Source organism: Haliotis cracherodii, unplaced genomic scaffold (assembly GCF_022045235.1).
Source record: "Haliotis cracherodii isolate W230 unplaced genomic scaffold, xgHalCrac1.p SCAF_3, whole genome shotgun sequence".
Taxonomy (NCBI): Eukaryota; Metazoa; Mollusca; class Gastropoda; order Lepetellida; family Haliotidae; genus Haliotis; species Haliotis cracherodii.
The window spans coordinates 50,199,326-50,212,477 of NW_027266286.1; the positions used below are offsets into that span (position 1 = coordinate 50,199,326).

General features: G+C 37.7%; 1 protein-coding gene across 1 annotated transcript in view; it reads right to left on the bottom strand.

The window, feature by feature from the left end:
* Window positions 1-13,152, bottom strand: part of LOC139473601 (E3 ubiquitin-protein ligase rnf213-alpha-like) — a 208,576-nt gene that overhangs the window by 84,251 nt on the left and 111,173 nt on the right. Inside the window, exons 22-30 of the mRNA XM_071256274.1 lie at window positions 11,312-11,930; window positions 8,801-8,957; window positions 8,119-8,258; window positions 7,110-7,184; window positions 6,819-6,925; window positions 5,716-5,851; window positions 3,827-4,028; window positions 3,064-3,298; window positions 2,786-2,929 (exon numbers count right to left, since the gene is read on the bottom strand). Coding sequence (XP_071112375.1) covers window positions 2,786-2,929; window positions 3,064-3,298; window positions 3,827-4,028; window positions 5,716-5,851; window positions 6,819-6,925; window positions 7,110-7,184; window positions 8,119-8,258; window positions 8,801-8,957; window positions 11,312-11,930 — 1,815 coding nt within the window. The remainder of the gene's footprint in view (window positions 1-2,785; window positions 2,930-3,063; window positions 3,299-3,826; window positions 4,029-5,715; window positions 5,852-6,818; window positions 6,926-7,109; window positions 7,185-8,118; window positions 8,259-8,800; window positions 8,958-11,311; window positions 11,931-13,152) is intronic.

A 13,152-nucleotide genomic window follows, 5' to 3' on the forward strand; every position in this document is an offset into this window, starting at 1 on the left:
AGATATTGACAGATACATACCCTGTCCTGTCTGACATCTGTGATGGTCTGCACCAGATACACAGTATTACATACAACCTTTCAGTCTCCAGATATTGACAGATACATACCCTGTCCTGTCTGACATCTGTGATGGTCTCCACCAGATACACAGTATTACATACAACCTTTCACTCTCCAGATATTAACAGATACATACCCTGTCCTGTCTGACATCTGTGATGGGGATGGTCTCCACTAGATACACAGTATTACATACAACCTTTCACTCTCCAGATATTGACAGATACATACCCTGTCCTGTCTGACATCTGTGATGGGGAGGGTCTCCACCAGATACACAGTATAACATGCAGCCCTTCACACTCCAGATATTGACAGATGAATACCCTGTCCTGTCTGACACCTGTGATGGGGATGGTCTCCACCAGATACACAGTATAACATACAGCCCTTCACATTCCAGATATTGACAGATATATACCTTGTCCTGTCTGACATCTGTGATGGTCTCTTCCAGATACACAGTATTACATAAAGCCTTTCACTCTCCAGATATGGACAGATACATACCCTGTCCTGTCTGACATCTGTCATGGTCTCCACCAGATACACGGTATTACATACAGCCTTTCACTCTCCAGATATTGACAGATACATACCCTGTCCTATCTGACATCTGTGATGGCGATGGTCTCCACCAGATACACAGTATTACATACAGCCTTTCACTCTCCAGATATGGACAGATATATACCCTGTCCTGTCTGACATCTGTGATGGTCTCCACCAGATACACAGTATTACATACAACCTTTCACTCTCCAGATCTTGACAGATACATATCCTGTCCTGTCTGACATCTGTGATGGGGAGGGTCTCCACCAGATACACAGTATTACATACAGCCTTTCACTCTCCAGATATTGACAGATACATACCCTGTCCTGTCTGACACCTGTGATGGGGATGGTCTCCACCAGATACACAGTATTACATACAGCCTTTTACTCTCCAGATATTGACAGATACATACCCTGTCCTGTCTGACACCTGTGATAGGGATGGTCTCCACCAGATACACAGTATTACATACAGCCATTCACTCTCCAGATATTGACAGATACATACCCTGTCCTGTCTGACATCTGTGTGAGGGATAGTCTCAATCATATACACAGTATTACATACAGCCTTTCACTCTCCAGATATTGACAGATACATACCTTGTCCTGTCTGACATCTGTGATGGGGATGGTCTCCACCAGATACACAGTATTACATACAGCCTTTCACACTCCAGTATTGACAGATACATACCCTGTCCTATCTGACATCTGTGATGGGGATGGTCTCCACTAGATACACAGTATTACATACAACCTTTCACTCTCCAGATATTGACAGATACATACCCTGTCCTGTCTGACATCTGTGATGGTCTCCACCAGATACACAGTATTACATACAGCCTTTCACTCTCAAGATATTGACAGATACATAACCTGTCCTGTCTGACATCTGTGATGGTCTCTACTAGATACACAGTATTACATACAGCCTTTCACTCTCCAGATATGGACAGATACATACCCTGTCCTGTCTGACATCTGTGATGGTCTCCACTAGATACACAGTATTACATACAACCTTTCACTCTCCAGATATTGACAGATACATACCCTGTCCTGTCTGACATCTGTGATGGTCTCCACCAGATACACAGTATTACATACAACCTTTCACTCTCAAGATATTGACAGATACATACCTTGTCCTATCTGACATCTGTGATGGGGATGGTCTCCACCAGATACACAGTATTACATACAGCCTTTCACTCTCCAGATATGGACAGATACATACCCTGTCCTGTCTGACACCTGTGATGGGGATGGTCTCCACCAGATACACAGTATTACATACAACCTTTCACTCTCAAGATATTGACAGATACATACCTTGTCCTATCTGACATCTGTGATGGGGATGGTCTCCACCAGATACACAGTATTACATACAACCTTTCACTCTCCAGATATTGACAGATACATACCGTGTCCTGTCTGACACCTGTGATGGTCTCTACCAGATACACAGTAATACATAAAGCCTTTCACTCTCCAGATACTGACAGATATATACCCTGTCCTGTCTGACACCTGTGATGGTCTCTACCAGATACACAGTATTACATACAGCCTTTCACTCTCTAGATATGGACAGATACATACCCTGTCCTGTCTGACATCAGTGATGGGGATGGTCTCCACCAGATACACAGTATTACATACAGCCTTTCACTCTCTAGATATGGACAGACACATACCCTGTCCTGTCTGACATCTGTGATGGTCTCCATCAGATACACAGTATTACATACAGCCTTTCACTCTCCAGATATTGACAGATACATACCCTGTCCTGTCTGACATCTGTGATGGTCTCCACCAGATACTCAGTATTACATACAGCCTTTCACTCTCCAGATATGGACAGATACATACCCTGTCCTGTCTGACATCTGTGATGGTCTCCACCAGATACACAGTATTACATACAGCCTTTCACTCTCGATATTGACAGATGGACAACCTGGCCTGTCTGACATATGCGATTGAGATATTCTCTACCAGATACACATTATTGCATACAGTCTATCACTCTCCAGATATTGACAGATATACATACCCTGTCCTGTCTGACACCTGTGATGGGAATAGTCTCCACCAGATACACAGTATTACATACAGCCTTTCACTCTCCAGATATGGACAGATACATACCTTGTCCTGTCTGACATCTGTGATGGGGATGGTCTCCACCAGATACAAGTCCAGGGGCGACTTGAGCCAGACATGTCCCATGTTGTTGCTGATACAGCCCAGAACCAGCAGGTTGAAGAGTAGATAGTCAACACCTTCCTGAACCTGCAACAACCATGGTGACATTGTTTAACTGGTGATCTTTACCTGCTCATTTCATTCAATGCAGATATACTTAGGCCTTCTAGTTTAGAACTTATTCAAGGATACGAGACACTGAAAAGGTGAGTGTAGCTCACCTCATATGAGATGTCCAGGTGGAATATTCTTGGTAGGACTTGTCCAGGCTGCGGTGTATGATCCAGCAGTTTCTCTGCCACAGCCATTGTGGACACACTTTTCTCATACAGATGTATGGACACTGATGTAGCAGGGACTCTAGGGTTCAGACGCTGCAGTGCCTCCACCTGGCGCTTCTTGTACAAGGTCTTCCCCACACCAGCTCTCTTGGACTTGATCACTCGCACTGTGGAACTTCAGACAAAAATTTATACTCTGATGACAGCACTCCACTAAAAAATTAAATTAAGTCATCTTTATCCATAATCCTAACAAACCTATTTCTCAGAAGCATATTACTAAGGACACACTTTTTTGGTTCATGAAGATTCGTGTAGATTTGGAAATAACACAATGTTCAACCACATTTCACCTCACCTTTACTTCTATGGAGCTATATATCCTCCTAACTGTTGGTTGGAGAGTAGGTGGAGCTGGAGATACGGTTGCACAAAGTAGCGTTTAACCAAACACACTCACTCGCTCACTCACTCACTCATAGGCTGATCCCTCAGGAAGTTCAAAGAAGAAGATGCTAAATGGTCAGACAACTGACAAAGCACCATGACATATGGACATTCAGCGAAACTTTGAAATGAAAACAGGGTTTCAAGTGCCTTAACATTCTCTGGAGCAGTGACATTGTTTTTTTACTGTCAGGCCACTGCATGATCTTTGTGTTTTGATAGAAGAAATCTGAAAAATAAGTATCGATACTCTTACCTGCTGAAATCCAAATCTGAAGCAGTATTGTAGTCTTGCTGACATTCCAATTTCTGAGAAAATTTTAATAGCAGATATTTTTTCACTTCATGCAAGTTTTGCAGTGCAGGAGGTGGACATCTTTGTCTTTCTAGAGCTGCCACAATTCTTGCCTTGAATTCATTTTCCGTGGAACAAAGTACCACAAGTTGACAGTCAAAATCTGAAAATTCACATACTCGTATACAAATATGTGAATTCTGATAGAAATGACAATTATACAAACATTTCAGTTGATTGTAGTATTGACATATAGATACTTATTATCTGAAATTACCAAAAGGGATGAAAGGAATTGTGCAAGACTCAACCTTAGGACTACTAGCTGAAGTTGCTGACTGTTATTGTTTTATGGAAAGTATATAAAGGAATACTAAGCAAAACATTGCTCTGAACATCCCCACAATTTATCATTAGACACATCTACTATGTATATGTAAGTATACAAGTATCTTCATTCAACATTGGTCCCTAATGTACTCTAATTCAGTAAAAAAACATAAAAACAAGAAATTCTGATGCCTTTCACTTCTAAGAATTTTATATGCCCTTCTGAACGAGAGAGATCAATTCCAGGTTTGTGAATAAACGTGCCCAATAGAATATGCAATGTACTTCTGGGTTAATGCCATGTCATTTCCTGTTCATGAGTTTGTCTAGGGCTATATGAAATCTGATGTTTACTTGGGTAATAAGAAAGTTATATGTACTTAAGGTTTAATTATATACTTCACCTGCATACATGGAAGGTATTCAAAAAGTTTGTATAACATATTATGAACAATTGAAAATATGTTTTTGTTTTCTCATGAATTCAACCAGGTATTCACAAAAACCTTATCAACTCTCTCCCTTGTGACCACACATGAATGACAAGCATAGTCAAATACTTATTAAAAGACTCATAGATTCTGATGACCAATTACATGTGAGAACATTTCTAGTTGTGCTAATACATGTATGAAGTTCTCTATTCCATACTGTTGACAAGTCATTTCATGAGTGAAGTTTTGAGAGCTGTTTCATGTGACCTCTGGTGACCTTGACCTTCGACAAAGATTAAGAAATATCAATTGAGATCTAGAACACATATGACACATAATTAAGTTTCATCAAATTCCAATGATAAATACTCAAACGATAGTGTAAATAAAACCTTTCATGATGCCTATACAACAGGTAACCTTGACTTCCAATGTCACCTAGAACTCCCTAGCTGTATCTGTATATATCAGCTAAGAAGTCTTGAACATTTTACAATGGAATCTGTGAAAAAAAAGACTGTGCCTTATCCAGATCTATCTCAATACAAGACCTTCATTCATGGTGAGAATTTACAACCTGGTTTATCGATACTGTGTTGAATTGTGTGACAAGGGACCAATTTATCATGCAAGTAATGCAATGTATAATCCAGATTTCATTGTGTTTACACCGAAGACACTTTCTCAAAATTAAGCTATATCTTACACAAAAAATGTGTTTAAAAAATGTATTTTCTTAAAGGGTTGTAAGGATACTTCTTTCGATTAATTTGATAACATCATAGATGCAGCAAACTTACTCTTGTATAATTTGTTCATGAATGTCTTGAGCGTTCATATTGTGACAGCAAGGGATGAAGCTCCTACTAGAATCTCACTAATCTACCATCTAAACCTGATTAAACTTTTCCAGACAAATCCAGTTCAACCAGATTTCACTGTAAAATGTGTAGATGAGTAAATCAATTGCAGCAGTCCAATTTAAGCCAACATATTAAGCAGCTAAAATAGAAAGAGGTATTTCATGAGAATGGGAAGACTTTGTTGATACATGTATTTACATAACTATACTTCACACTTGTATACCTTTGTCCCTGCTTGAATACTCCTTTAGCTTCTTCTCTGCCCTCTCCTCTATCTCATACTGCAGCAGATCAGCATTGGCCATTGTATACAACTTGCCAGGGTTGCTGAAGAAGGCTCGTCGCAGGAAGATGTCAACCTAAAAACATTGCTCAAGATCTGGTATTTCTATTTATTAAGAACATATTATTTCAGATTTATCTATTTTACACATATATATGTCTTTACACAAAAGTTATGAGTTAAATTAACAGTTAATGTTTCACAAATGAAACCTAAAAAATGTAAACTTTTATGTAGTCTCGGAACTCTTAACATCTATTCATAAATGGATAAATACATACCTATTAAATATTCTGACCCGACATTATTGTCAGTGATAAGGACTTAATTCAAGAAACACAGAAATAGGAAAGAGCGTCATGTTACTGTTGCTCACCTGGATATGTAGTCAACAGTGCAACGTGTCAACAGAGACAGCCACTTAAACAAATTTGCTGTCAGAATTGCTACTCATTTATTTTTACATACATACTGAGGAATAGTGTTAAATAAACTTTACTTAAAGTTTCAACACAGAACCTTCTAAGGAGATAATTTATCTGATGCCATACATTTTTTTCAAATTGTTTCATACAAGAAACCCAGTGAAGCCATAATTATTTGAAAACAATATGTTGTCAGGAGAAGGAAACATGCATGCCAAAGTTCAGCTTCTTCAGTTTGGCAATTTCAGAGAAGATGTGTTGAGAGTAAGAACAAAGAGGAACCACTTGCACAAGGTGTCATCATTGGTGGGAACGAGCATGTAGTGTTTCCCCTGCCCTTTTATTTTGCGCACTGCCCCTTTTTTTTGGCCTGCACTGCCTTTTCTGACATTTACTGTTTTGTCTGGAGAAAACCATGACAATATACATGGAAATCTGTTGCTGAATACACTTTTTATACTATTAGTTCCCTTTTTGAAAATCTGTTGCTTTGGCAGTTTTGGTAGATGGCAGTAGAAGATGTTTATGATGGACGACACACAAAGGATGATGCAAGACAAAGAGAGCACAACATAATTAATAATCCCCATTGAATTTTAGTAAAAAGTATAGATTTACCTGGTCAAAGGTAGTTTGTGGAGTGCACAAAAGGACCTCATCTGGTTGAGGAAGGGGCTCATCTTCTGAATGTTTGTACATGTACAGAACAGTGTTCAACATGTCAGCTACAAAACAAAAAATATGGCAAAATCAGCAAAGACTTTCAATTTGTCTATTCTTCGTGACTTGGATGGCAGCACCAAGCATATTTACATATATTTAAAGAATATATATTCTCAACCTTCTGTGGCACTGCAACACTTCATGATTTGACAATGTAATTTGTCTTCTCATCCTCATATATCTCACCTTGAGGGCAGACAACCAAGTTAGAAATTCCTGGTTTCAGTGGCGGTGGTATAGTCCTGTTAAATGGCCGCTCGTCTGGAAAAAATATATTAAGGCAGAATATTTATTCATTCAAAGTTATTGATCACCCAATTTGACCCTTAATCTTCACCATACTGCCAGTATATTTTGACTAGTAATATAAGGAGAAATGCCTTTTTAATGTAACTTTGCCATTTGCCATGACGACAATACAAGACAGGTGCTAATTAGTTGTATAAAGTAAATTTCACTGCTTGAAAAATAATTCTGATGTTGGTAGCTTGAGTTTCATGCTTAGAAACTACCTGTATGATTTATTTCTAGCATATTCCATCTACTGGCATGATGAGGCAAATGGGCAAAGATACATTTTTTATGCTTCTAGTTGACGTTTTTGCCAAGAGAACTATTTAAATTTTGACTAAATCATATTGACTTTTGTTTTGTAATCTCAGTGCCTGCATGGTGATTGGAACAGAGCATATTAAGTCTCATAGCTTGGAATATGAAGAGAAATGTCCGGTGGACAATCAAGCTATTATGCACAGTCTGGGGGTTATCAGAAACTAAAGTGTCATGGTTAGGATATGTATGTTTATATGTATCATGTTTGTGTACAATACACAACTTGTAGAGCCACTAGTCTGTGGATCATGCCAAATTTAACTGGCCATGGAAACTGCACTGATAATTTTGGAAGACATTTTTTCATACCTCCATATTCTCTCCCATTTCTCTTTTCACTCATTTTTTGCAGTTGCAATCTATCTTACAGACACTAAGACATACAATAGCTGTTTCCTGTGTAAATCCATATCCATATATGTGCTGTAAGCTCAAGCTAAAGGTACCTGATTGAGCCTGCTGTCTGAGGATGATGCCCAGATGTTTAAGCCTACGAAGTCAAGTCTCTACAGTTGGGTTACTAAAGTCAGCAAGTGCCTATCCTGCCCATTACTTGTGTAAATCTACATCAAGCTCAAGGTACCTGTTTGTGCCAGCTGTCTGAGGATGATGCCCAGATGTTCCAGACTGAGATAATCTGCTACACTGGATGACACAGCTTCCAGGAATGTGTTCCACACTGACCTCAAGTTGGAGGTCAAAGCCTGTACAGTTGTAATATTCCTGTTTAACAAATAAAACACATACATGGAAAATCAAAGGCAAACTGTTGAACACATGCGAGCTGCAAAATAAAGTGAAAATATGAAAGACAACAACTACACTGGAATTCTGTCCTTGTCATTTCTTCAAACTATCTACAAAGCCAATTCAGAGATTTAAAATCATCATTGCCCCATGTTCATGTTGATATGTACAGGTCAGGTGAGTTACTGTTACTTGGTCCAATAATCTATGAATTCTAAATCATGCCAATGTATGGTTTTCAAAGAAAGTAGGGGACAATCCTTATAATTTTATAAAAGTAAAATATGTGCCTAATTCATAAAGTTCATTTTAATATGAACTTAATGGATTTTGTAAAATGTCTATGGTATATGTTAATTTACATCATGTAAGCAGATGATAACTTCCAATAGCTAGACTACGCACAACCCAGCAAAATCTGTACCTTATGGTCGCTTGACTAGTCAATTGTAATGGTGGGCAAGTGAAAGGTCTGGTACATTTTTTCAGACTTTCTCAGCCCATGCATTTGGACTCACTTGTTATGACCTGAGATGTTTTTGACCCAGGACCTTGCAATGGATGACACCGACTCTCCTCCCACCTGCCAGCCCATGAACAATGGATCAACCGAAGACTCCACGTCTTCCTCCTCATCTGGGAAGTCATCTTGATGTTCCATACACCAAACAATACCTGAAGATAATCAATGGCATAAAAGACATAATTGGCTGTCTCCTTTCTTCTGGTATAATTATTTTGTTTAAAGCACTGATGCCCACCAGGTGCACCAGGTGGCTGTGTAATGTGGTCTGTTTGATGTGAGAGGACTGTTTGATAGCAATGTAATGTCATTTCATTGATTTGCTAACAAACATTCATGAAAAGTATTATTGCATTTGGTAAAGCAGTTTCTGAGATATTTTACTGTCACATCATTGTCGACTAGAGGTGTTTGCAAGTACCTGTCCACGCAATTTACTCAACATTTAAAAGTCCAGCCTTATGTACCACCATGTACTATCAGTCACAAAACATTACGTCCAGATTGATCTCAATCAAGACAACTACATAAGATCCAACAATTACAAAGACTCTGAATTGCACATGTAATAGTGCAACAGAACTTTGTATTTGTATGTCAGGACTTTTTTTGCAGGGATATGAGTCAGTGGATGTCACACAGTTGGTACAATATGCTGTTATCTGTTACAGTTGCATGAATATAAACATGAATGCAGTAATCATGATAATGTGATACAAAATTATGACAACATAAATAATGTAATTTCTATCAAGAATTAATAGCACCAGTTAAAATGTTTTCATTGTGTATGAGTACTGAAGAAAACTGGTAGTTTGGGTGATATACTCTGAAAAAAAACACATCATATGGAATGCAGTCAATCTTTTTCCCATGGAAACGGAAAACATAAAAATTCACAAATTCCCTAAATAGCAAAAGGCACCAGCTGACCATCTGATCTCTGTGTGTGCAAAGTTTCATGAAAGAGTGAGCGAGTATGGTATAAAAAAATATTAAGGACAAACAGACACACTGATTACTATATCCCCATGTAAAACCTGAAGACATGTCCATTCCTCTTTTGTACTGAATTCCAAAGCTCCATAAAAATCCATAGAGAGAGAGATATATATCTGGGTCCAGCAAATTACCACCAAATCCGTGTTTCAAAGATTTACCATAATCCTTAATACAATCAAGGAAGGACTTACTTTATATTCACAGAAAGTATTTGAGACAAATAGAATTAATACCATGTGAATTCTCTCACACTCAACCCAAAAGGATTTGCTTGACTTTTTACAATCTCAGAAAAGAACAAAGTTCCATTCCATCAAAATATGGTTTTTCAACTTTGTTCACCATTATCCCATAAAAAACTTCATTCCTTGATCCACAGGGCTTATGCTAAAAAACAAGGTGACCATAGACAGAGGTACACATCTATATTCAGAGGTTCAGGGCAATTTGTCAAAAATGAAAGTTAATGCCATCTGAAGCTTACTGAGGAAACAATATATATGAAATACTGGACATCCTAATTGATAACACTGATGTAAAATTTTGGGGAAAGCCACTAAGGCAAGAAGTAGGTATCCCCATGGGCACCAATTGTGCTCCCCTTCTTTTGATCTGTTTCTTTATACATATGAGTGGGAGTTTCTCCTTGGATTGGCAAAGTCAACGTAAGCATCAGGTACATCAATGATCAGATATCATTCAATAACCATCAAATGGCCAAATCCCTTCCACTGATTTACCCTCTAGAAACTATTGAGTGCTATTTTTTAATTTTGTGACCTTGACCTCTGCACTGCATATAAAATATTTCTCAAACTCCATGTGGAATGAGACAGTTGTTAGATATCCTCAAAGGAAGTAATCTTTGCCCAATATTCACACAAAAATATTATTCAACTAGCGTTTAAAAATGTCCCCAAAGGTTACCTTGACCTTCAAATAACTTTTAAAGTATGTAAACATAGAGTTCCATGCCTCAGAAACTGGTAATACTATAACCATGTTCTACAAAAAGCTGAATGATAATGTTGACCTTCTGCTAGTCTTGACTAAACTCCTCTAAGCAGGTATATACTAAGATTAATGATGATTCCATTGATAGGTTTTGGGAAACTGTAACCAGAAACTTTTTGTGAGTATTTTCATAACATGTGCTGAAAGAATTTTCCAGGGCCCTGGAAGAAAAATCTCTAATGTGAATGATATTTGTGTAGTATCTTTTATAAAAATCAAAATGAAGCAGTCCTGTAAATTTTAAGATGTTAAGATAAATGCCATGACTGCATCCAAATTCCACTTTAGTGATAGATATTTCTTATGTTTCTGAGAGTATAATGATGCAACATTTTTTTCAATATTAAAAAAAATCTCAGACTGATCTTCATGAACATTCAGCCCTAGCATACACAGTAATCTCTATCACTCCCTCATACATCTTACACTAGCTAACTAGCATAACTTTTCATGCAATACAACTCATACACATGTAATATATATTACCTACCCAAATCAATATTTTCAGGGTTCACTTCTACCAAGGCATGTCTAGCAAGTTTTTCTGAGAAGTCACTGTTTTTCATAGCATCAATGAAAGCTTGTTTAGTGTCAATATCTTGATTTGTCGTCTCTTGTTCAGTTTCTTCGGTCTCTGTCTCAGTTCTGTCTTTCTTTGCAAATACAACTTCTCTGGCACTCTTCATTGCAAGGCTGAGATCAGACTCTGTACAGTCAGGCTTGATCAGAGACAACATTGAGTACACACGAACAGAAGGTTCCTCCTCTGTGCCTAGTTTGATAAGTTCTCTCTGAAGGAAGACCAGCTGGTCAATGGTGTAGAAGTTCAGCTCCAAGTACTCATCTCTTCTGTTACTGACATAGTTCATCCATTCATCATGGAAGTCTTCAAACTCATTGGCAAGAGCATGGATGAAGACCTCAACACCTTCCTTCCCTCGATGTCCCTTCAAAGTTTCAAGATTATCTCCTTCACCAAATTCCAAAATTGTGCATGCTTTTCTCTCATCTCCACAAAAAAACTTCCCCTTCCAACAATTGAACAAGACGCATCCATCTGTACACAGTCTGATGTATGTTTTGGCCAGACGCACTATGCCATCTAAAACCTGTAATACAAAACATAAACAATCTTGAATCCTCTTATGGTGATAAATACCTGAAAAGAGGTAAATACCTCGTTGATCCATAAAGCATCAAAGTTAAGATAAGGGCTTCATCTTTTTTCCCACTAGAAATAGCAAATTTTAAAATTTCATTTTCGGTTTTAGCCAATCTCACTCTGTTTAGTCTGTAATCCACAATACATTTTGAACAATATCATTGTATTGTTTTACCTAAATCACATATGAATCAAGTATGTTAATGAATTTGAAACAATGAATGTAAGATATATTGTTATAACACTGGTTAAACATTGCTACATTGCATAAGTTTCCTTCACACTGAGCTCAAATCAATTCACTTGAATTAATTCTAACTGTTTCACAACACTAAACCCAATAATGGTGAAAAACAACTACATAACATCAGAAAAAGCAATTAGCTGTTTCTGAAAAAAACATTTTAGAAACAAGAAAGTGTATGCCTTACACAGACACAAAAACGTATCACTGCCTTGTATAGCATTAACCAGAACTCATAACATATCCACACATGATTTTTCTTGGGTTTTTTGCTGTACAATGCACTCAGCAATTTTTCAGCTATATTAGGGCAGCCTGTCAATAAAAAAGTCTGATTCAGACAATCCATTGATCGATATTGGTGAGCAATGATCCACTCCTTTGGTTTACGATCGTGGATCCACAATCAACCAAATCACCGAGTCTGCTGCCCGATTCATTTCATTAGTCACCTCTTTTGACCAGGATAATTTGCTGGGCACTTATTCTAACCTCGAATCCCCCATGAGGGTAACTTACGTAAGTTCAATTACACAAACTCATCAGTAACTGGCAATGATTAATACAAATACATCTCCTATTAACTAACTGACAACCTGATCTCTGACATATTACTGACAGTTTATTTGTTGGACATTTGACACACTGATGTAAATATCAAAACTTATACCTTTAAAGGTAACCCTGTCTTAGAAACTGACAATGATATTTAAACATATTTTATAACCAGTGTAAAGATGTTCACCATTATTTAGTGATGTTATACTTGAGAGGTCATGAGAATCAAGCTAAAATAGAATGTTTTCAATCATACAAAACAACATGGCTGCAATGAGTTTATATTGCAATTCTGTGAACATTTCTTTGGATGACTTTTTATTTTGCTATCTATACTCATAAAAAGAGTGCCATGGCAATGTAGCTC